We start from the raw sequence: 25,000 nt of genomic DNA on the forward strand, positions 1-25,000 counted from the left end.
TCTTTAGTTGTGCATATGTAAAGAAATATAAAAAATTATAATTTGATAGTATGCACCAATACGAATGTAACAAAATCCCATTTGACTATGTTTTTCTTTATATAAGGGCAATAAAATGAAGTCAAAATTGATCAATAAATAATATCATATTACCTAATGTTTTATTTAAAGCAAAACAGAAGAAGTTTATAAATTTTGTGTTATAAAATATCACCAGTCCACCACCTGTCTAGTTATAAAGTGGAGTTGTATCGCTTGTATGGGCAGTTGGGCACACTATGGTTTGACTGCTTGCTAGAGCTAACTAAATTAAAGCACTCAACTACCATGTATATTTGGTTATTACTTATTATTTATTTCTAGTCATCGCACACCAGATTCTATTTTTCGGGCAGTAGCACACAAGGTTGAAAACCCAAGATTGTTGTAACATATAACTAATGCTTAAACTCAAGTGAACTTTAAGGTAGGTTGAAATTGAAAATTAAAGCTCAAAAAAACCCGAATTAGGTCTCTATAATGTTTTGAAAAACTTTGGACCGAATTATCAGCATGTGAGTTATTAAAGATATAAAAAAATACTCTAGCAAGATCACACTATTGTTCACATATATATTTTTTAGGTAGTTATACACGTTAGGGATTAAGGGGAGAGTGAGGAATAGGTCAATCATTAGAGCATCTATTCTGGTTCCAAGAAATCTTGGAATTAATTCTCACCCTTGTCACGGTTTCTCCTCAAAAAAAAAAAAAATATACACGTAAGAGTATCAGTGTAGATAATCAGCGCCGATTAGTTCAAAATGTATCAGTATCCCAATCTGTTGTGCCTTTCTATAAACACCAAGAATAAAACAAACATTGAAATTCTAATCAGAATTCAGGATCAAGAACGAAGAAAAATGTAACAAACGTGAATTAACCAAAATAAACTCAAACAAGAATCTCACCATCCGTCATATGAACAGCAGCCAAAGTATGCATCTTGATTCTTTTATACCATCCAGTTAGTATATCTAACTTATCTGTCGTTGGACTCCTTCAATCTTCTTTTTTGGAGCTTGATGTCATACTATGTATATAAATACAAGAGACCACCAGCACCAAAACAATATGTTTGAACAAGCACATTGGTTGATCTTCATCTTTAATAGAAGCCAAGAGGAATCCATTGATGAGAGGTCAGCAGACATCTTTGCCAGATCTATTGATCCTCCAATTGTATACCTGACGCATATAAGTGGCACTTGGTATTGAGATGTTCAAACTTCAAAGAAAACATTAACAAAATTTGTTCATGCACAGCTGTTTAACACACTGTTCAGTACAATAACATTACCCTTAAATAAGGGTTACGGGCCAGTTACCTACCAAACAGTAGGAAATTGACAAGAGCGAGTGCATTCAGCTTCTGAAAATTGTACTAAGCTTAATTGGTGTACTAGTCTGCTTATTGAAGGCTACAAAAGGGGAAGGGGAAACGACGCAAATATCAGGGTCAAGACTGATAAACCTCAGGAAGCTGAAGCCCTACACTGGCAGCCGATTTTCCAAGTGTTCTTTTCATCTCTTCTCTTCTATCCACGGCAATGTTGTAAGAGAATAGGAGCTCCTGGAAAAGGGCAAAAGATTTAAAAGCATAGTTTTTGAATTAAAGCTAAGCAAAACCAAAACATTATGGATGATGGCACAATGGGTGAAGGCACATAAAAATTTTCTGTAATTAGTCTAGAAAGTAATGAGCTAAGCAAAGACTCCTATATAGATTAGATTTCATCTGATGTCCATGGACCATGAGCTTCATAGAAACTTTCGTCCTTCACCGAAACTGGATCAACAGATCATTTCCAAATATTTTCATTTCAGCAATCTGATATTCAAAAGTAACAATGCATTGTGCTTTCCCAAGTAACAAATCACCATATCGAGCCTTACCCATAGCGTTACCAAATTCAGAAAATTTCCCACGAACTGTAATCCGGTGAAGGGTGAATCAACACGTGAATATGGTGTACTTTTGGGCTAAAATAACTAAACTAGGTAGAGAATTGTGTTCCAGTACCCATTCTCATACCGCGAAATGGGTAACACTGCTTACCCATCTAGATGTGATGTCCACAATAACAGATACTCCAGATAACTTACGAATAGCATCACAAAATAAATGAGAAAGATCCACTCATCCTTTTCTTTAGAGCAGTGAACACTGAACACCCAACAAAGACACGATATGCTACCATAAAAGGGTGGACAGAGGAAAAATTCCACAAGTAGATAAATTTAACAAACATGGAACAAACAAGTGGTGGTTCCGACATAAGGTGAAAACCGAATGCACATAATGACATAATGCAGATGTCAAGAACAAAGTACCTTCTGATGATGGATACTATTAAGCAAAAAAGTGTAATATCGAGCAAGCTTCAGTTTATTCTGGACAGAGGATGAATCAGACAGTTTATCATTCTTCTTAAATTCTTCCTTGATAAAATCTGTAAAGTGGCGCTTGTAGTCCTCCTGTCCAATGTGCTTCTTCACCGAGTTAAGAAGGTGCCTACAAACTTTCACAGCATATAGAGTTTTGATCCCATTTCCCTTTCTTTTATTTTTTTTGTTGTTTTCTTCTTCCTAACCCTCCTTTCTTCCACAGTGGTACCAAGTGATCAAGACTGCTTTGCAAAATAGGATGAACACATATCGGGTCCGTGAGATTTCGGGTCATACCGGATCGGGTTAGATCGGGTTTTCAATGTTGGAAATAAATAAAACGCATATAAGACTAATGAGAGTAAATTAAATAATTAATGGACAATGGCTAAATCATATATAGTATTTCATGATAATATTTTCCTTAAATTTGTTTACAAAGTAACAAATATGACAACTTTTCGGGTCGGGTTCGGGTTGTTGTCATCATTATTGGGTCAATTTTGAGTTGGGTAGACTCAGGTTCGTGTAGATTTGTGTTCGGATCATATTCGAGTCTATTCGGATCGGGTTATTTAGGGTTTCGTTTCTATTCGGGTCGTTATTTTCGGGTGAAAAACGGGTTTCGGGTCGGATCAACGAATATGAGTCTATTTTGCCTGCTATAATTTTACCACCATTTAGAATAGTGGGTTATGTTGGTTCTTTTGACAATCAGTTGCTTCTAGATAATTTTAGTAAAAACAGTTGTTGGTGTTGTTTGTTTAATACACAATAAATGTAAAAGCCAATAGAAGACATAGGTAAAACGAACTTATTTACTTATGGCTAACAATCAAACTTAAAGCTAAATTTATTTACCGAACACTTTTTTAGTTGTATAACCACTTGACAATGAAAAAGCCACCCAATAACCATTAACCAAATACTCCCTCCCTTTCCTAAAGATCTTCCCACTTACTGTTCCTACAGATACCAAGGAAAATCATGTTGTGTGGGGCATGGTGTGAGTAAAGTAGGAGAGAGAAAGGGGTTAAGATAAATAAACAAATAAAAAGGGGTTAAAGTAGGAGAGAGAAAGGGAGTAAAATTGAATTAATAATGTAATTGTGGACCTATGATAGTGACATGAGAGGGTAAATAGGGAAATTTGTTTTGCCAAATAAGGAATAAAGCAAAAGAGGGAAGATCTTTTGGAAACACCCTTAAACGGAAAGAGGGAAGATCTTTAGGAAACGGAGGGAGTACCTCTATTATTCTACCTTTAGGTCCAATCAAAAGTTGTACTTCATATGATACTATCAGAGGCACAAATTTCACAAGAGGCTAATAATTAATAATTTCCATACATCCATTGAAACATAATATAATTTTATTATATATCATTTTGGTAAACCTCCCCATATTTTACCGACTAAAATAGCTAACCTCCTTCATAGAAACCCTTAAATAAAATAACCAACTCTCTAACCAACATAGAAGTATATTACTATTATTAAGCCCCCTAATTAACGAATCATACACTTCCAAATTCCAGCCATGCATCCAACTATTGGACCAAATTAAAATTAGGTTTTATTTAAATTTGAATTTTAATGTTTATATATTGAGCAGAAGATGAATTATCATTCTTGGATAATGATTACCCAGATTACCCATCTCATCATTCCTCATTTTATAGGTATAATTTCAGTGAAATTTAATGACTGAGATAACTTTTTAATTTTTTTCTGGGTAAAAAGTTGATTATTTTGAGAGAATTTTGTTGGTTTAGGGATGGTTCAAGGATGAGAGATGGAGATGAAGATGAATCATTAAGTGGGCCATATGAGTTTGCTTCTAAAGAATTTGATGAAGTGAGTGATGTGATTTCTTCAAATTCTGTGGAATTTGATGGAGATTTGAAGAGGAGGAAGATCTCTTATAATGAAATTTTGAAGAACTATGATGAATTATGGGTTCGAAAAGAGGGTCTTTATCAAGCTAAGAGTAAAATTTTGATATTTGTTTTCTTTAATTTTATCTCCTTTGTTCATGTAATGTTTCAAATTAGTAGTAACATTCATCCTAGACTTCTTTTGTAGTTTGTTTTTGGTTTAACCCTATTCATAGAAGTATTTGCTACTTTGAATTTGTGCTATTTGAGAGAACTTTGAAGTTGGATTGGTGTTGTTTGTGTAGACAATACACCCTCCTTTTAGCTATTTATCTTAGTACTGCCTTTTCTAATATTGGATTTTTCTATAGAGATCATTTTTCACTTTTCAGTCTTTAGTGACACATATTGGAATTTGGAAAGGTCTTTCTATTTATTTGGGGGTCATCTTTCTGTCTTATTTTTGTACTTCTGATTATTTTACCCCCCAAACATTCAATCATTTGATCCTTTAACCTTCGGGGTTGGGATCTGCTAATCCATGAACTAGAGCTTACCTTATGAAGTACTTAGTTTATGATACTAAAACTAGCATGAGGAACTCATGGTGGATCAGAGTCATCAATAAAACATCATTATCTCGTACTTGAGGTCGAATACTGGATGAGCATGGTAATACTTGACAGACTTGTTGCTGTGCTACTTTAGGGGCCTCTGGTTGTTCGGATGATGAAAAGATTGTCGATTTCTGGGATTAACAAAGTCCTCACTACTTGACTACCTTCAAAGGGAAATTGTAATATGGAGATTAGATATCTCTTTATTGCTTCAAGAAGTATGTCTTATTTGCAACAGTGAAGTAAATATGAGATACAGGCTTGAAAGGGGATAAGACACCCGGTTCCTAACTGTTATAAACATGAACCCTCTAAGAGAACTTTGAGCAAACTACTCAAAGTGACCCCATATTTTATACACTCTCCTCAAATCAAAACCCCCCATATTTTCCCTATTGGTTCCTAAAAACTCTCTGTTCATAACAGTTTGGAATCTGGCAACCCTCTATAGGAGAGTTAACTAACCAAACTCCACTAAGATGGGAAATTGGGAATTCATTTTGGATGGCATGTTCTACGAATTGATACATTTATATTGACTCATTTTTGCAGATACAGCCCTGGTTCATGGATCAGTAATGCTGATGGGAAGAAGCTCAGCAATTATGTCATACCAAAAACAACTACACTCTTACTCATGGGTCCTAAAGGATCTGGGAAAAGCAGTCTGGTAACAGAATATCAAGAGTGTTCGAAGATGATAGATATGCATCAGAAAGAGCCCAAGTAACATGTGTGTTCAGCTCTCCCGTGTTCTTCTATGGAATTGGATACACCCTCCTTTTTCTTGATCTAAATTTTACTTTAATGGTTTGCAACATGTCGCTTAAAAGTTAAATGTTTTATTGCAGATAACCAATCTACTGGGGAAGGGACCTACTTCCTTCAGGAATATATGATTTCGAGAGGTTCAACTTCATTTTGCTTGTTTCACACTCGTAGCTTGTCTGAGAATGTTTCTGACAATGATGAAATGCTCCAGTGCTGGATGACCAAAGGGGTTCGTCATGGAGAGCTAATTATCAGGTATGGTAGCTTTTTGCTCTGCTGGCATTGCCAGGGTGAACTATATGGTGATGCTGTCTTGGTGCTTTGTTGTAGGGATTCAGGTGCTCCTAGTCTAAAAATGTCACTGAAATGCAAAGCTCAACAAAGTGATACTTCTTCCAGTGTGATCAGAAAGGTCAACTTTGTTATATTTGTTGTAAATGGATTTCAAGTCCTTAGATCTATAAATAGTGACAAGAAAGAAGACAGAGCTTACGTGGAAATGGTGGCCAAGACTTTTAGTTGTCCTTATATGTCATATAAAGGTACTAAAGCTCTTAGAGCATCTCCAATGGCAAGCAACAACCCTATGTTGCTTGTCATGCCACATCATTTTTTCAAGCTACAATAAATTTAAGCTACATACTACTCCAATGGCAAGCAACAACTAGTTCTAGCTTGAGTGTGACCCACTTTGCCAACTAAGCTCTTATTCTTGCATATCATTGGAAATTTAACAAATGGGTCCCACCACAAATCACTTTTTGTAGTCAAGCAACCTGCTTGGGCAAGCAACAATCGCTCTTATCGAACTCTACTCCAATGGTTGAGCAACTTGCTCACTATTTTAAAATACTGCAAGCAAGTCCAAAAAGCCTACCATTGAAGTTGCTCTTAAAATTCATGTGTGTGTGAATGGCATGTTCATGCATGTACTGTCTTCCAACCTTTACTCTTAACACCCCCTTGCTTCCGGGTGCCTTGCAATTTTAATCCTCTTTTCATCTCATTGATCTAGTAGATACGGATGCAACATGTAACAATCAGTAACCGCATTTTCTTGATTGTAGACGATAAGCCTGTTATTGCAGTCACGCATGGTGATTTACTTTCCCTAGGGGACCAAGCACGTGTCCGTGTGTACCTAGGGGAGAAGTTGGGTATCCCACCAGTAAAGCAGATATTTGATATACCAGGTGATGGCTTGAAATAGATGGCCTTTCTTTGTGGTGAATACAATGTTTATCAAGAAACTAAAAGCAAACTAGTTGCAGAGAACTCTGATCCGACAAGTGAACTCACAATAGTTGACATGATAAGATATGCTTTGGAACATGCATACAAATATATCCCTTGCAAAGAGTCTAGATTTTGGGTTCACAGGAGTACTTTCTTTGTGGAGGTGTCAAAGATAAGGTTTAATCCTCTACTCTCACATATTTGCACGATAATTGAGTTCTTAAATCATCTTTGTCTCTGCTGCTGAACTTGTTATTTTGAAAGACATTAGTACTCCTCAGGTTGGTTAAGATTCGTTAGCTAAAGTAGCTATTAGATTGACACATTACATGCATGTGGCAGGTTTCTGGAACGTCCATCTTGACATTGTTATTTGCAGCAGTACTTCTGGGAATAGCCTGCATTATGTTGCCAGTGAATCAAGTTCATAAACATAACGAACCCCTGGTGGCATCTGCAGTAAAGTGGTCTTCAAATATCGCACAGCATCCTTATGCACCTCATGAACCTCTTATGACATCTCAGTCAGAATCAGGGTCAACTTCTGCTAAGAATAGAGGATATGAGAATGCAAATACTCAAGCTAAACCTACACCTGCACCAACTTTACCCTCAGAATCTGTTGTGGTGACATCTGAAGCAACTCTGACCTCAAAAACCTCTATACCTAAATCTGAGCAAACTTTGCCCTCAGAATCTGCTGTAATTACATCCGAGCCAACTTTACCCTCGGAATCTGCTGTAATTACATCTGATCCAACTTTACCCTCAAAATCCATTTTAGATTATCCTCATAAACGGAGAGAATCTCGATCATCATCTCATGAAAAAGACCGTCATAAACGGCGAGAATCTCGATCATCATCATCTCCTGAAAATCGACATCCTAAAGCAGCAGTAAAATGGCACAAGATTTGACACCTGTGGTTAGACACTGATTAGTTGATAGATGTTAGCTGTTTGTATAAATGCGTTTGATAAGTAGTTGATAGCTGATACATTATTGTGTAAAATGAATAATAAAGACATGTGCATAATCTATTGTTTACATTTTATTATTTATTAATTAATTTTTAACAACTTTAAGACATAAATGTAATTGCTCCACTCATTCTCAAACCTCCAATGTCAAAAAGCTTTCTCCCAAAATTTTCAAAAAGAGTTTTTTAGGCTCAATAAACTAATTGAGACCTCTTTTTACCAAACACTCAAATTAGAGGGTGACTAGTCAAATCTTCTAATATGAGCTCAAACCTCTAATTTTTCCCCAAACCTTTCTTTACCAAACAGGACCATAGTCATTGTTTCTCTGCATATTGTACAACACACAGTTTACTCCTGAATTTACGTAGTTTTTTTTTTTCTTTTTGCTATTATAATTAATTAGACATGAAGCTGTAAGAAGAGACCCTAGCCTTCTTTCATTTCCCAAACAAATAGGAACACTTCTTTCCCCTCCCTCCCGCATCATGAAGGCTTTCCGACTTTCATTTGGTTGACGTTGAACCATAGCTTTAAAATGCGATTTCTGTCACGATTGCTGTAATGGTCACGGTGATGCTGGAACGGGGATGATGTAATCACCAAATATCGCTTAGACCATGAGATATCTCTTGCCTAAAATGCATTATTTTTACAGCGGGTAATATTGGTTCCGTAGATTTGAAAACCTTTACTTCTCTGAAAAAAACCTTTATGACACGGGCGATACGATACGATGCAGCCTTGTTTTGACCATTACAGGAGAAAAGAACAGAATGCGGAACAGAAATGTTTGTCGAAGGGCACATTGGTACAATAGAAGATGTATACTTCCTCCGTTACATAATACTCGCTACACTTTTCATTGTGGGAAGTTTCACATTACTTGCTACACTTCCTTTTTAGGCAATAAACTCTCTCTATCTCTCTCTTCTCACATGAGTTCATTTTCTTTTTACTCTCTACCTCTTTCTTCTCCAAAAAATGCCTAGGAATCCGTGAATTGAGAAGTGTAGCAAATAATATGAAACGGAGGAAGTCCTATTGGATCAACCGGTAACGCCTTTCCATTAGGATAAATCAGCTTGTAGCCTACATAAAGCAGCAAGATCTTTTTTCATCATTCCTTACCAAAATTATAGTACAAACTATAAAGGACCTACCTTCTCTGAGGCAACTGCCACCTAAATAAATAAAAGTTCTATTTACCTTTTCGTTGGGTCATTTAAATATATGTTGATAATCAATTTTGCAACCTAAATTATTAGTTCAAAATTTATAGCTGACACTAAAATCCTAGGTCCTCCACTGTCGTGCATAGCTGAATGTACATCATTTGCCGTCTCTGTGGATGCCTATTGCTGTGGGCAACAACCCTCCACCAAGATGGAACATATGGCGACTCTTTCTGGCCACGATTCCAAGTAAAATTGGCCTGAGCTAATGCAGAACGATTCATCTATTTTCTATTACCTTCAAATGAGACTTCCAACATCAACAAACTGTCAAATTTAAGCTACTATGTTCAGGGACTAGACACTTAAAACAGTAAGCACGATATCTCATGCATTGAGGAACGTCTGATGAAGCAAATATTCGAGCAAAAGGTGGCAATCACCTCTAATTCCTTCTCAGAGAACCTTTGAAACATAAAGTGGAGTCTATTTAATATATGCCTTCACTATTGACATCTTCACCTAAGCGTTATAATAAAAATCCTCACAGTAGCGTGAATTTCTAGTTCTTCCATACTCCACTTTATACAATCCACTTCCAATGTATCTTTAAGCTCCAATTCACAAGGTTGGTCATCATAAGCGCCGATTGGCAAACATTAACCAGGAAACTTGCACCAACTTTGACCTCCTGAAAATTTGTTCTGGCAGCCTAAACATATCCCCCCAGGAAAACCTCTTTTGAAGGGCATTATGGTTACATACTTACATATATACAGTAGAAATAAAGAGAGGAAAACCAGTTTTATTCATATAAATATGCTTATTGCAAACTTTAAAACATACATTGTCTAGCTTGCCTTGGCCCAGATAAAAGAGTTAACCGATCCAAAAGAAGCTTCAGACAACAGGAATCATATCTAAGAGAATCTTAAAGAAAATCATTGACATTGCTCGGAAGGCTTTCCAAAAACGAGGCCCTAGCCTTTGCATCAGTTGAAAATTTACCAAGAACAGCAACTGTGGCTGTACTACTTCCTAACTTTTCAATACCCCGAGCTATCATGCACATATGGCTAGCCTCTGCTACGACTATTACATCTCCACCAACACGAGGTGCAACTGTTTCAACAAGCTGTTTAGTGAGCCTCTCTTGCACCTGAAGCTTGAACCCATAGAAGAGTACAATCGACTGAAGGATGGACTTCTCAATGGGATCTACTCTAGCAGAAAAGTAGCCTATATGCACTACCCCGTGAAATGGAAGCAAGTGATGTTCACAGAGTGACCAAAACGGTAAGCTCGGCTCAGAATGGATCCGCTTGTTAACTTTCACGTTACCATTTGATTTTGAGATCCCCTTGAGTTACCTAAAATTGCATTCAGCTCAGTCTCCGCATTACAGTTCTGAAAATACATCAGCCACTTCAAGAAACGAGTAGGAGTACCAAGAAGCTCTTTCCTTGATGGGTCTTCACCCAAGGATCTAAGAATTGAAGTGACTGCACTAACGATACTAGGATCAATGACTTTACTAATTTGGGAAGCTTGGGATGGACACCATTGATGGGTCGAGTTCTTCTTTTGGATTTCATCAGCTAACGAGCTTCAAAATCCTAAAAGACCAAAGAATTCACCCCAAGTAGTACCATCTTCATCTACAAAAATTCCTGATCCTAAGGATACCAGCACTTTGATACACCCTTGAGGGGATTTGTCAAGGAACATAGACTTTAAAGCCGGAAAATGCATGTGAACACACTGAAAAATAACAGCAACACCAGCTGGCTCAATGAAATGGTGCAAAGCTGAACACACTTCATCAGCCAGCTATTGTGGATCCTGGAGACGCTTAGCATAGACATCAACAACCCGAGAAAGCTTACTAAGGCCAACAACGCGTTGCCCACATGGAACATAACCGATATGACATTCAACCTGGAATGGTAGCAAGCAACATTCACAATAAGAAAATAAGTCAAGATCACGAACAATGACAAGACCCCTTGCTCCCCCAGCACGGCCAACTGTATAATTGTCTACTAGACCCGCTTCTGGAAACAGTGCACCTTCTACAATATCCTTTGCGTTTTGTTTATATCCTGAAATAATAAAAGAATTGTGAACACATTTTATCAACAATGACTATCAACTTCCAACTATGACAAGAAATGCATGAACTACTATCAAATGCCAAGCTGCATATGAATCTATGACAATGAAATGTCTATCAACTGCCAAGCCGCGTAGGCTATTTAATCTATGACCATCATCATTCATTACCATTTAAGAGATGGTGTTAGTGGTAATAGAAATTTGTGGAAGAACAGAAAACACAGATGTCCGGAGATAAAATGGGCTTGGGCATGAGACTTGAGCACAATACATAAAAACTTATTATCATTTGATATTTACAACTATTTATTTTGGGCTAACAAGAAGGCCCTGAAGAGTGTAACCTTATTCTCTTCTTTATTCTAGTGAAATGGACATATTTGATCATATGGAGAAACAAAACAATGATCAGATTTTAAATAGTTAAGTAAAGCAAGGATCCACTAAGGCACTTCCGATGTCCCATGCAGATCCAGACCAAATATCGGGAGAGAAACAGCAAGGGGTATATTCCCACTTGTGTTACTCATCTCAACTCATGCATCTGATCAACATCTTACATTTCACTCATTACTCCATACGCAAAATATAGTTCCCATTTCATTTTGCACAGTCTCCAAGACGTACCTTTGACCTTCGATATCTTCTATTTCTTGTTAGTAAAAAGTATAAAAAGTTGATATTACGAATTTACACATTGAGACGAATCTAACAAGACCGCTCATGAATATGTTTTTTTTGTATACATTAGTAAGAATATTTGGTCAAAGTTTTTGAAATTTGACTCACAAAATAAAAATGGGAATTTTATTTTGACACGGAGGAGGTAATTAACAAAAATCTTGTTTTCCATTTTTGGCAAAAATATTTGTAAACTTTCAAGAAATATGCTACATAATGAATTGAAAAGTAGTCATAATCATTCTAATCTTTTTCTGAAAAAAGAATTGACAGCAAAAAAAACTGGAATGAAACACCAATTTCCATATTTTTGGCTGTAGTTCTAGAAAAATGAATATTGAAAATAAGAAACGATCTCAAACAGGCTCTATACAATGAACTTTTTGTCTCAATTTTTTCATTACAATAATTTTCCGTGCAATTATATATCTACTATTCTTTCTTTCAGTTTAGTTTTTCACTATAAAGAGTAAAGACGCACGAATACATCTTTTCTTTGGTTGCTTCCCAAATTATTGGTTGAGAGAATCTACTAACTCAAGAAAAATAAGTTTTATTTATAGTAATTCACATAAGTTCCAATAGTTTTAGATAAGTTTCAATGCGTCCAGATTAGTTCAGACAAACAACATAGTCTAATAGGTTTCAAGCATGTCTAATAAGCTCCATTCGAAGCTAACATTTAATAGTTAGCAATTAGCATATACTCCTTCTGTTTCATTTTAATTGTTTACACTTTGATATTTTACACTACTTACAAATTTCACTTTTGACCATCATTTGTGATTTATATGCTGATGAAACTATAGTAATGTGGATCTTATTAGACATGTATTTTTAATTAATATGTACTTTTTATAATTTTTACAAATACAAAACTAAAGATATATGTCCTCCAAGTTTTGCATTGACATGCGTGAAAAGTGTAAGTGTGTAGATTAAAATGAAATAAAGGGATTAATAACTCACAAATAAAAGTATTAATTAATAAGATTATATTCCATGTGTCTTTAATTAATCACTACATATTCTACATCTTTTATCGATTGCTCGGGTGTACCTTGAGTTATGGTACACCAAAGAGTATTTCTCACGTAAACCCAAGCGTATTTTTTGCTCATTATATTCTTATATGTTACTCGTACACGAATTGAGTATCCATTCGGATACGGGTGTTCAAGTGTCCAACTCGGCTATTTTGTAGAAAAACTCAAGTTTTTAGTTAAAATGAAGTATCCAAGTGAAGTGTCGTGTCAGACGCGACATGACACGATTTTGAGGTAAATGAAGGTGTCTGAGTAACATAGATATTCTTCATTAAAATCCTTCAAATAAGCAAAATATACACATAAAGGGAGAATTTCAAATTGGCAAAAGATCAAAAATAATCTTAGTCCTTAAATATACTATGTACATGATACACTCAAGTATATAATAAATGTGCTCCTACATTTTCCTTCTATGAAAATTAACTAGAAGTGTTGGTCACTGTAATTCCATTATAATAACTTTTTCCTCTCACGTATATGTATTTATTTTTTCGCATAAAATCAGGAACCGCTTGTCTTCCACATATCTCTACTTTTTCCATCGTAATAATATGAGTGCTCAAGGTATAAACATTAAGAATGGCTAGTGAGAGAAACTGTGAGAGAGAACCAAATGCAAGAGAGAAACCATGCTCGGAAGATGACCAAGAAAAATGGATCAAAGTTTCCAAGAGAAAACCTCATCCATCCCCATCCTCATTCCAACCCCTAGCCTCAAAAACCATCTTTATCTCCCATCTACCCTCAGACACCATCCCATCGGACATCAAAAACCTATTTCGAAAATTTGGAACCATTGAAAACATAGTGATACCCCCACTAAAAAAGTCGAACCTGAAATTCCGATTCGCCTTCATCAAGTATGTTAACTCATACTCCATAAAGACTGCAATTCAGGCCATGAATGGCATTAAACTAGAGGGCTTGCGTCTGAAAGTCCAACTGGCAAAAGCGGATAAACCTGGCCGTAACTACCCCCCTAGCCTCACCTCAAGAAATCCTCTAGCCAAAATTCCAATCACCCCCAAACCTCATCCAAAATCATCTCTAAGAGATCATAGATCATACAGAGAAGTCTCCTTACCCAAAAATGACAAACACCCTTCAAACCATCATCATTCTCAACCAGATCAACCTCACCCTCACGCTGATCAACCTCCTTCACCTTTAAATAACCCAATCTCAAAAATCATGGAAATTCAAGAAATTGACCCCCAACCGGATTTCTTTGGCAAAAACCCCTCAAAAGCCAGAATAGCTAGCACAAGAATCCTTGGGGAGGCCACTGAATCTGCTAGAAACAACATAGTCGCTGAAGAAACTGATGGTGAGTTTTCTTTGGTTATCAAAGGAGAAAGAAACCTGGATAATCAGGAACTTTTTGATAAGAGCCTAATTGGTGTGGCTCACTCATCCCTATCCTCTAAGGAAATATGGAATTGCATCGTGGCAGAAGGTGTAATTAGTTTATCAATAAAACCTTTGGGAGGTCTGCTCCACCTGATAACGTTTGACAGCATTGAAGAAAAATCAGCCATGTTTCAAAGTCAATGGCTGGAAAAATGGTTCATTGACCTGAGAAATGTTAATGCAAATGTCACTTCGCAATGGCGAGAAATTTCCTTGAATATCTATGGTGTCCCCTTTTCAGCATGGAATTATGATAACTTTCATAACATAGGGAGTGTCTTCGGAAGAGTAACTTCGATAGACTTCTCCAACCTTGATAAAGCAAAGATTTTCTTGATTACAGACTGCCTCTTTCGAATAAACTGCAGGTTATGGCTGCAGATTGGGGAGAAAAAATTCCCTGTCTTTGTATTTGAATCAGAAATCCAGGTTAACTTGTCAAATCAGGGGGAAAAAAACGTGAATGTCAAACCTCCATCCCCATCCTCCAATTGGCCCTCCAGCCCCACCAATGTTGATCAAGGAAACTGGTTTGAAAGTGACCAGGAAAATTCCTCCTCACGTGCTTCCATGCATGACGCACCATCTCCTCACGCTGCCAAAGAAAATGCGGCGCAACAAATTAATGATGATGAAAAAAGTGTGGGTTCCCCAAAATCTTATCAGGAAAAGTGCAATGTCACTTCCAACAACTCACCAACCTTTTCGCCTCCCCACTCCTTGGAAAAGCATGACTCACCATTACCCCATAATAATACCATAGCTCTTCACCCAACAAAATCTCCCTCAAATCATCAGTCCCATCATTTTTCACGAAGCCCACATGGCGAAAAGTCAAATTCCAACCAGCTACAGATCAGCCCAAGCCCAACGCCAAAAAAGCCTCCTTTGATTCCAAAAAAACTGCTTCAATCCCCACAAAAATCAACACACACATCTCAAATACCAACAACAACAGCTTTGGGCCTTTCTCCAGATCCAAAAACTCAGCTTCCATTTCTTCTTTGAGTTCGGGTCCCATGTTTCCCCCTCGATTCGAATCAACCATCCCAAATAAAATCAAATCCCTCCATGAAGAAAGAAGGCTCAGAAAAATCAAGAAAAAACAAATAAAAAGATCAAAGAAACTTCAGTTAGCCTCTCCCTCCCTCCCAGCAAACCCAAAACAAAAACATCCTCAAGTTTTTCCCTCCATCACCTCCGATGATGTTCTAAAATTTGCAGAACAACTCGGAATGTCCTATCCTGGGTCCAGGGAGGACCTACGCAAAAGAGTGGATCTCATTCTCCGCAAGCAAAAGGAGGATTGGTCCTCGAACCAATGACTCATCCCCATCATCTCATCATTCCATACCGGTTGAAATGATTATAGTATCATGGAATATCAGAGGAATGGGAGCTAAAATCAAGCGAAGCTCTCTTAGAAAAATCATAAACACAAAAAAACCTCACTTCACCTTCTTACAAGAAACAAAACTAGAATCAATTGACCAAAAGATCATCAAGACATGCTGGAACTCTGATGATTCGAGTTGGGAGTTCAGCCCAGCATCCGGTAACTCAGGTGGAATCTTGTCAGTTTGGGATAAAAAATACTTCAACTTGGAGTCAATCAAAATTGAGAAACACTGGATTGCCATGTGTGGTGTAATCTTATCAAAAAATTTCAAGTGTATGTTGATAAATGTGTACAACCCGTGTAGCATTGATCTCAGAAAGGAAGTATGGAGTGAAATTGAAGCCTTTTGGGTTGAATCGAAAATCCCTAGCCTAGTGATGGGTGATTTTAACGAAGTAGTGTCTAAGTCAGAAAGAGGCAGTCAGAATGCATCTATTCCTGGAATGGCTGATTTCATAGATTTTATTCACAAAACTGAACTACTAGATATTCCCCCCTCTAACGGGAGATTCACTTGGCATAGGGGAAACTCCAAAAGCAGACTAGATAGAATCCTCATAAACCCGGAATGGCTTCATATCTTCCCAAACCTTAAATCCTCTCTCCTAAACCGATCCTTATCCGACCATTGCCCTCTTATAGCAATTTCCTCAGAGATAAATTGGGGCCCAAAACCCTTCCGCTTTATAAATTGTTGGCTATCCCACCCTTCATGCCTTAAAATTATCAAGGAAACCTGGTACTCTTCACCTAACCTCTCCTTACCCGAAAAACTCAAACTTGTGAAAACCTCCCTCAAGAAATGGAATCAGTGTGAATTTGGCTCTATTGAATCAAAGATTTCCGCCTGTGAAGCCGTCATTCAAGCATTAGATGAAAAAGCAAATCAAAGCAACCTCTCATCATCGGAAATTCTGGCCCGAAATAAAGCCCAGCTTGATCTGTGGGATTGGTAAAAAAAGAAAGAATCTCTATGGGCCCAGAAGTCTAGAGCCCAATGGCTATCTGAAGGGGATAAAAACACCCGTTTTTTTCATGTCACTGCTTCAATAAGAAAAAGAAAGAATTCCATTGAAGCAATCTCACATGAAGGAGTGGTGATTGATCAACCTCATGAAATCCGAAGTGCAGCCTCGACATATTTCAAAGCTATTTTTTCAGAGAAATACCCCAAAAGGCCTATTATTGAGGGCCTCGCTTTTAACTCTCTATCTCAGGCTGATGCAGAGAGCCTTATCACCCCTTTTTCAGATGATGAGATCAATGAAGCTGTTTCTTCCTGTGCATCAGACAAATCACCGGGTCCGGACGGATTCAATTTCAGGTTCATAAAAAGTGCTTGGAACGTTATTAAAGAAGATGTTTATAAAACTGTCAGGGAATTTTGGTCCTCCTCTTCCCTCCCTCATGGAAGCAATATTGCTTTCATTGCTTTGATTCCAAAACTGACCTCCCCAAATGGATTCAAAGACTTCCGTCCCATTAGTATGGTGGGAAGCATATACAAAATAATATCAAAGCTCCTTGCAAGGAGACTTCAATCTGTCATGGGGTCTCTGATTAGCCCATACCAAACCTCTTTCGTCAAGGGGCGTCAAATCCTAGATGGTGCGCTCATTGCATCTGAAATCATCGACTCCTGTAAAAGAAAAATGATTCCGGCAACCTTGTTCAAATTAGACTTTCATAAAGCTTTCGATTCAGTTTCTTGGTCCTTCCTTGAGTGGTCTCTCTTGCAAATGGGATTTCCCAATCAGTGGATTTCTTGGATTAAATCATGTGTAACTTCTGCGGCTGCCTCAATACTAATAAACGGCTCCCCCACTCCTCCAATAAAACTCGAAAAGGGCTTGAGGCAGGGAGATCCGCTATCTCCCTTTCTCTTTGACATAGCGGCCGAAGTTCTTCACCTGATGATTGAAAAGGCAACTTCTATGAAGCTATGGGAGGGAATTGAAATCTCTCCGGGAGGCCCAAAGGTTTCTCACCTTCAATATGCAGATGATACTCTTATTTTTTGCCCCCCGAATATGGAATTCTTACAAAATATAAAAAAATCACTCATCCTCTTTCAACTGGTGTCAGGTTTACAGGTAAATTTTTTTAAAAGCTCTATAATGGGTTTAAATGTTTCTGACCACTGGATTGAGAATGCAGCGAAATCATTATTATGCAAATCAGGCTCTTTACGCTTCACTTATCTGGGACTTACCATTGGTGGCTCCTCTTCAAGATTATCTTTCTGGGATCCAATCATCACCAAATTGGAAAAAAAATTGACGTCGTGGAGGGGGAAGTTGCTTTCCATAGGAGGAAGATTGGCGCTTATAAAATCATCCCTGGCAAATATGCCACTTTATTTCATGTCAATTTTTCCGATTCCACAGGGTATCATCAACAGAATCACAACAATCCAGCGGAAATTTCTGTGGAGCGGTGATCCGGAAAAAAACGCCATGGCATTACTAAAATGGGAAATCATTCAACTTCCGCGGAAGATGGGTGGGCTTGGTGTGGGCTCAATTCTGTTTAGAAACCTATCTTTGCTCTTCAAATGGGTGTGGAAATATCATTATGAGCCGGAAAATCTATGGAGGAAACTAATTCAGATCAAATACAAATACCCACCGAACTTCAGAGTGAATGATCTGGAAACTCCGAAATCAGGGGGGCCATGGCAAAACATTTGTGCTACAATCCTTAAAAACAAATCTGCGAAGCATCTTGCATTATCAGGGATCCGCTGCAAGCTTGGAAACGGTAAAGATTGCTTATTTTGGTATGATACCTGGATAGGAAATGCTCCTCTGAAATTGACTTTTCCACGGTTATTCTCTATAACCTCTCATAAATATGCAACAATAGATTCTATGGGATTCTGGAATGGTGTTTCATGGTCGTGGACTCTTTTATGGAATAGAATTTTGAGGGTTCGAGATATTGAAGAAAGAAATCGGCTTCTCAGCATGCTCGAGCAATCGTGTCTCTCTCCCAATAACAGTGATAAAACAATATGGGCATATTGCAAAGCAGGCAACTTCTCTGTTAAATCCTTTACCCAGGAACTCACAAAGATAACATCATCACCAAATCATCACGAGATAATCATCAATCCTTGGCGTGGTTTGGTCCCCCCCATGAATCGAAGTGTTCGTCTATCTCGCCTGCCTCGGTAAACTCAACACCAGAGCAAAGCTAGCAAAGTGCTGCATAATCCACAGCTCTCAAGACAAATGCCCCCTCTGTAATAATGCGTCCGAAACAGTGGACCACTTGCTTCTCCACTGCCAATTCACATGGCAGGTGTGGGTATGGTGGATGAACACCTGGAATATTTCGTGGGTTGCCCCATCCACCCTCAAGAGCCTTTTTCTATCATGGACTCCTCCAAAGTCCAACCTTCTTTTAAAAAAAATCTGGTGGGCTATTTTTTACATACTTGTCTGGTCCACTTGGAAAGAAAGAAACGACAGAGTCTTCAATAACAAATGCAGCTCAGTAAATCAAATTTGCGATCTCATTCTTATCAGGCTAGGGTGGTGGATGAAAGCGTGGGGAGACAAAATCCCTTACCCTATTGAAGACATCATTAGAAACCCAAGATGCCTCATGTGGTGCTCTTCTGGCAGCTTAGAGCGAGGTAAGATGATCTCGGATGCCCTTTGGTCTCCTCCATCCTCAGGCGCCATGAAATGGAATGTTGATGCCTCTTTTAACCCTCTCCTCAATAGATCAGCAATCGGGGGGGTCCTAAGAAACTCAAAAGGTGAATTTATCTGCCTATTTTCCACACCAATCCCAGCTATGGAAATTAACAACGCTGAAGTAAATGCTATTTTTAGAGCTCTCCAAATTACAGTGGCCAACCCAAACCGTATTCAACTGGAAAATCTCACCATCGAATCAGATTCTCTCAATGCAGTGAAATGGTGTGTGTCCTCAGAAGGTGGTCCTTGGAATCTCAATTTTCATCTGAATTTCATTCGTAATCTGCAGCTTAAGGATACCTCCCTAAAGATCTCTCATCACCCCCGAAGTTCAAACCATGTGGCTGACGCCCTCGCCAAACAAGGTTTGCACAGGAATTCGGAGTTTTTGGCCTGGGTCTGAATTGCAGCCTGTACCAGCTAATGGCAGGGAATATGGGCATCTCAAATGTAATGTTCTGATTGTATTAATCCCCTGTAAGGCTAAACGTTTGGCCCTTTCCTTTTTATCTTTGCTTGAGTAGACTAAGTTGTAAAGGCCCTGGCCTAATTCGCATCGAATAAAAAAACCAAATTATCAAAAAAATAAAATAATATGAGTGCTCAAGCCATACATAATGATTAATAAACGAAAGAGGAAGTAATAAATTTAATTTGAAATATTCATGTTTGATATATAACTACTAGTTGCCAATATACTCATGTTATTATGTTACAAAAATCAGCAATATTTCATAGTTTTGAGAATTAGCAATAATAAGTAGATTTAACATGTAATTTATTTACCTATACATATATATTAGGGTCATATTCTGTTCAACTTATTTTAACTTATTTAAAATCGTATAAGATAAGATAAGATAAGATAATATAAGATAAGATAAGATAAGATAAGATAAGATAAGATAAGATAAGATAAGATAAGATAAGATAAGATAAGATAAGATAAGATAAGATAAGATAAGATAAGATAGAATAAAATAAGATAAGTAAGATGTTTTGTTCAACTTATCTTCACTCATTTTTAGAAAAAAAATAAGGTCAGGTCAGGTTAGGTCAGGTCAGGTCAGATAAGATAAGATAAGTTCAGATAAGATAAGATAAAATAAGATAAGATAAGTTCAGATAAGATAAGATAAAATAAGATAAGAAAAAATAAGTTGAATCAAACAGACACTAAAAGGCTACTCCTTAATTTTAAAAATATAAATTTTGTCTAACTGCAAGGTATCGAACACGTGATCTTTGAAATAAAAAATGAGAGCTTAACTATATGATGCTATAACTTTATTGTCTAATGTTTCAAATAAAATATGATAAAGTCTTATGATAATTATATTTAACTAAAAAGACTTAAACAAGTCTTTAGATCTCTAACACCTTATTACGGTACTACCAAGAGACTATTGATGACATAATCTTTTACCCCAATTCCTTTTAAACTCAATCCTTTAATGTTTTTTTTACTTATCACTTCACGACGTCAGTTTCCAATTTCTCATTGGAAAAAATACAACAAAGTAGCAAATGAATTTTGAATTTTATGAATAATAACATATTTGTTATTGAAATTCACCCAAGGCATTATCTTGGCCAAAAATACTAGCTAATTAACAGTTAATTATATGATTACTAATACTAGTAATTCTTAGTAAATTATTTATTAAGAATAATAATGAATGATTCATGTAATGGGTAGACGAGTTATTTGATATTTATCTCTAGTTTTTTTTATGTAATAGCTAGTTTTTAGGGTTGGGTTATACCCCACGTAATGACATTTCTCATTTATTAATATTTTACTATAAAATGATGACACTAAATAAGATTGGTTCAGTGGTTAAGACTTTGATATAAAACCTTGAAGTTGCGGGATCAAAACAAAGCATTTTCTAATTTTTTTTATTGTATGTAAATTACATGAACTACAAAATGCTAATGAAGAGTGCCACGTGGCACCGTTCCTTATTTAGGAACGACTTTTTTTTTATGCAAAGGAGCACCTTTTAATATATTAGTATAAAAAATAGTTTCTCGTTTATAGAATCTAAAAAATGTTTTGCAAATATTATTTAATAAATAATAATTATGACTATATAAGTTCAAATTAGGAACCAATCATGCCTTTTAAATATTATATGATAAATTCCATTTTTTTTAAAGAAAAGCGTGGATAAATTCAATAAGTTAAGGTAAAATAAAATCAAAAATGAAACATGCGTAAATTGATAAAATTAATTGTATAAGCTACATTATACCCTAAAATAAAACTTCCAACATATCAAAAACTCAACTTATAACATTGATAATGGTCATGTAAAAGGACTTCTTTACCTGATTTTTATTAGGATAATGTAGAACTTATCTAAATTTATATATTGAAACCCATCCGGACATATATAATATCTAATTACTTTTATATAGTTGAATATATTAATATCTATCTTAACTTAGTATAAACTAGCAATTCACGCACGCGACTGCGTGCCTCATTTTTTAAAACACAAATTCTACCTTTTTTGGGCATTATCAAGGGTAAAATTTGATCCATGATCCCAAGATTGTAACCGAAAGTATAAACTAATTTAAGTTTTTTTTTCATTGTCTAACTTCTAAATTTTTTTTTCACACGTTGATATTTAAAATTTTCATAATTTTTAATTTTGTCCTTTTCTAAAATTTAACATTTTTAGCTTTAATTATATTTGAAATGAAATTTAAAATTTTTCATAAACAATTTGATAATTGAAATCTTTTTTTTAGAAAAATAAAAATCGTTACTTTTGGCAAATCAATGTAGTTTTTTTTTTCTAAAAATGGATTTTTGCAAAAGTTGTTCGCAAAAAGTTTGATATTGTTTTGTTTTTCAAAAAATGTATTTTTGAACATGGATTTTTTGCAAAAGTTTTGGGCAAAAGTTTTAATATTGGCATTTTTTTAGAAAAAACTAAATTTGTTTTTATATGAAAATGAATTAAATATAAGTCTGATTGTATAAATGCCCTTTTGAACTCATTACTATCATCTCCATTTTTTTTAACTACACAACAGTCGACTAAGTTGCTATTGTTTATTTCAACTAATGTGAAATAATTTTGAAGGTTAAAAGAATTATTTATATTTTTGAAAGTTCGCAAATTGTCGATGGATGAATGTGTGATATTGCCGTGAAAATCTTATGTTTTTCTCAGATTTGTGTTTATAGGTAACTTTTGTGAGTATGTAATTGTGACTGGTTCTTGAGAATAGTGATTTGTAAGTAAACTTTTGAAAATATTTTTTGTATGTATTGACATTCTAGGTTATTAGTTTTAGTTTGTATATATGTTAATTTTAAGTTTTAACAAAGTTTCCTGATTATTTGAGTCATTTGCGTGATTTTCATAACGTGATTTTCTCAATTGTATGAGTGATTTGTAAAGTTTCTTCTTTTAAGTGATTTGTAAGTGGTTGTAGATTAATTTTCGATAGTTTTCGTTGAGTCCTGATTTGATTTTGACATTCCTTTTGTAATTAAGAAAGGGAAGGGGGCAAAATAGGCATTTCAAAAGAGGACACCATTGCTCCTCCCTTCCCTTATATAATAAAGATAATGGAATTTATATAAATTTTAAACTTATTTTTTTCACGGTGAAAAGAACGCATCTTAAATAATGGAAAAGTTAAACACTAAATCTGAGGTATAATGATTAATGAGGGTATGGTGAAGCACATATAAGTGTAACATATATGATCAAAAAATGGGATTCACCTTTAGTTGCATGCCTGAGAGCTTTCGCGACACGAAGGGGAGTTTTTTGGATACCATCCCTGTTGATATCTTCACCCAACCCTTGCAACAAAATCCTAACAGCACTCTGAATTTCTGCTTCTTCTTCAACACCCAGTTTAGTATATCCCACTTTCACTCTATTCTCAAGCTCCATATCATAACAATGTTCATCGTCCATAGCATCGATTGACAAAAGAAATAAACAAAAAACCACTAAAGTCTTAAAAGTGATAGTTATACTTTAGTAAACTACTTTCCAGAAACTTTCAAACGGAAAAAACGAAATCACAAGTAGGCATAAACAAGTGTAAAATCCCGAATACCCAGATGAAAATTTCAAATACCAGTAAACCAGAACGAAAATAAAACTTACTAATACAGGAGTAGTAAATAACAAATCAGGTATATCTGCTCATGGTTATAATTTCAAGGCATAAAATACAAGATTGCACGCTCTTCTTTAAAACCCACGTTGAAGGAGACAAAGAAGAGACAGATATCATAGAGTAGAGACTTGGAGAGTTGGAAGGAAAAAAGGATACAAGGAATGTGTTTCTGCCTAGAAACTAGTCAAAAGAGTACTATGTTTAGGGTGAGAGTCAAATCCCGAGCTAGGTTAGAATCCCGAGTCTCGTAGTCTCCAATCCGGCAAAACAAGGAAAAACTGACCCGGGGGTGTTTCCGGGAAAGCCCCTCCGACGCTCAAGTCAGTTGAGATTGAGGTAGAGAGAAAAAGTAATCCACTCTAGAGAGAGATGCTCTGGTTTTGTTAGGTAAGAATTGAAAACCTGTTCATTAATGAGACTGTTGGTATTTATAGTGTTTGGGATTTCCCAGATAGGAAACCCTTTTGGGAAGCATCCCAAGACCTAGGGAAGCCTCCACCTTTTTAAGGTAATTGACTTTTGTCCCCCTAAAAGCTGGTGAATCTTCCTTGGTATGTGGAATTTAGGCCTTATGTAGAGTGCCCTTTTGACATTCCTTGGGCCAGGCCATGGGCCCAAACAATTAGCACCACGCCAAGTAATCGTGGATGAGCTCCACGTTCAAGAGACGGTTGGTTGGCGAATTTCTTTGGGGATTTATTTTGACTCGGGAACCCCGACCCGAGCGTGTTTTCTTCAAGAGGGATTTTTTGGGGCCTCCTCTTAACTCCCGAGAGGCATTAGTACTATTATGCGGGGGAAGTATCAATCCCGACCCCGAGGTGGGATGATGACCCGTCAGTTTTCGAGGAATGTCTATCCCGACTCCGACCTTCCGTGGTATCCCGAGGGGTCATTGTAGGAGTCCCTGCCGAATTCCTGGGGCTCGTGCTACCCCGATACCACCTTCCAGGCTTGGCCATCCCGACCCGAGTACAAAGATATCCCGAGGCGGGAATTTTGAGCGGGGGTTGAACCCCCCTTATCACAGCCCCGATACCAATAGGCTCTCGATTTATTTTGGGGGGAGATGACTCGGCAACCCGAGCTGGGTGATGTCGGCTTTTTATTGGGAGTTATGAGACTTCAGATCTATCCCAAGTCGATCTTGAGTGAACATATCCAAATATTGGCTAGCTATGAGAGCCTAGGGTTGACCAAGAGGGGGTGCCCAACTCGGGGGCCAATGGGCCTTCCCATATAATCCCGAGTTGGTTATGATGGCAAACAAATTGAGGAGCCCCTTGGATTGACCAAGTAGGGGTACCCAACTCGGGGGCCAATAGGCCTTCCCATGTAATCCCGAGTTGGTTGTGATTGACCTCAGCTCATTATTTGGCTAAGTATGGGAGCCTCTTG

General features: G+C 36.8%; 1 protein-coding gene and 2 pseudogenes across 1 annotated transcript; 1 reads left to right on the forward strand and 2 right to left on the reverse strand.

The window, feature by feature from the left end:
• Positions 1 to 1,498: 1,498 nt before the first annotated feature.
• LOC104893784 (uncharacterized) lies at positions 1,499 to 4,101 on the reverse strand. Its single transcript, XM_057394688.1, has 3 exons — positions 4,074 to 4,101; positions 2,374 to 2,561; positions 1,499 to 1,612 (listed from the first exon to the last, which is right to left on the reverse strand). The coding sequence occupies exons 1-3, from the start codon at positions 4,099 to 4,101 to the stop codon at positions 1,499 to 1,501; spliced, it is 330 nt and encodes a 109-aa protein (XP_057250671.1).
• A 113-nt stretch (positions 4,102 to 4,214) lies between these two features.
• LOC104893785 (uncharacterized) lies at positions 4,215 to 8,046 on the forward strand (annotated as a pseudogene).
• Positions 8,047 to 10,014: 1,968 nt separating this feature from the next.
• LOC104893786 (GTP cyclohydrolase 1-like) lies at positions 10,015 to 23,394 on the reverse strand (annotated as a pseudogene).
• Positions 23,395 to 25,000: the final 1,606 nt, after the last annotated feature.

The sequence above is a fragment of the Beta vulgaris genome, chromosome 5, assembly GCF_026745355.1.
Source record: "Beta vulgaris subsp. vulgaris cultivar EL10 chromosome 5, EL10.2, whole genome shotgun sequence".
Taxonomy (NCBI): domain Eukaryota; kingdom Viridiplantae; phylum Streptophyta; class Magnoliopsida; order Caryophyllales; family Amaranthaceae; genus Beta; species Beta vulgaris.

Coding starts and splice junctions, on each gene's coding strand:
- LOC104893784 (XM_057394688.1), bottom strand. CDS start 4,101: ATGAGGAATGATGAGATGGGTAATCTGG. Junction 2,562..4,073: donor TGATGAGATGGGTAATCTGG/GTAATCATTATC, acceptor ATGCTGTGAAAG/TTTGTAGGCACCTTCTTAAC. Junction 1,613..2,373: donor ATAGTATCCATCATCAGAAG/GTACTTTGTTCT, acceptor GCCCTTTTCCAG/GAGCTCCTATTCTCTTACAA.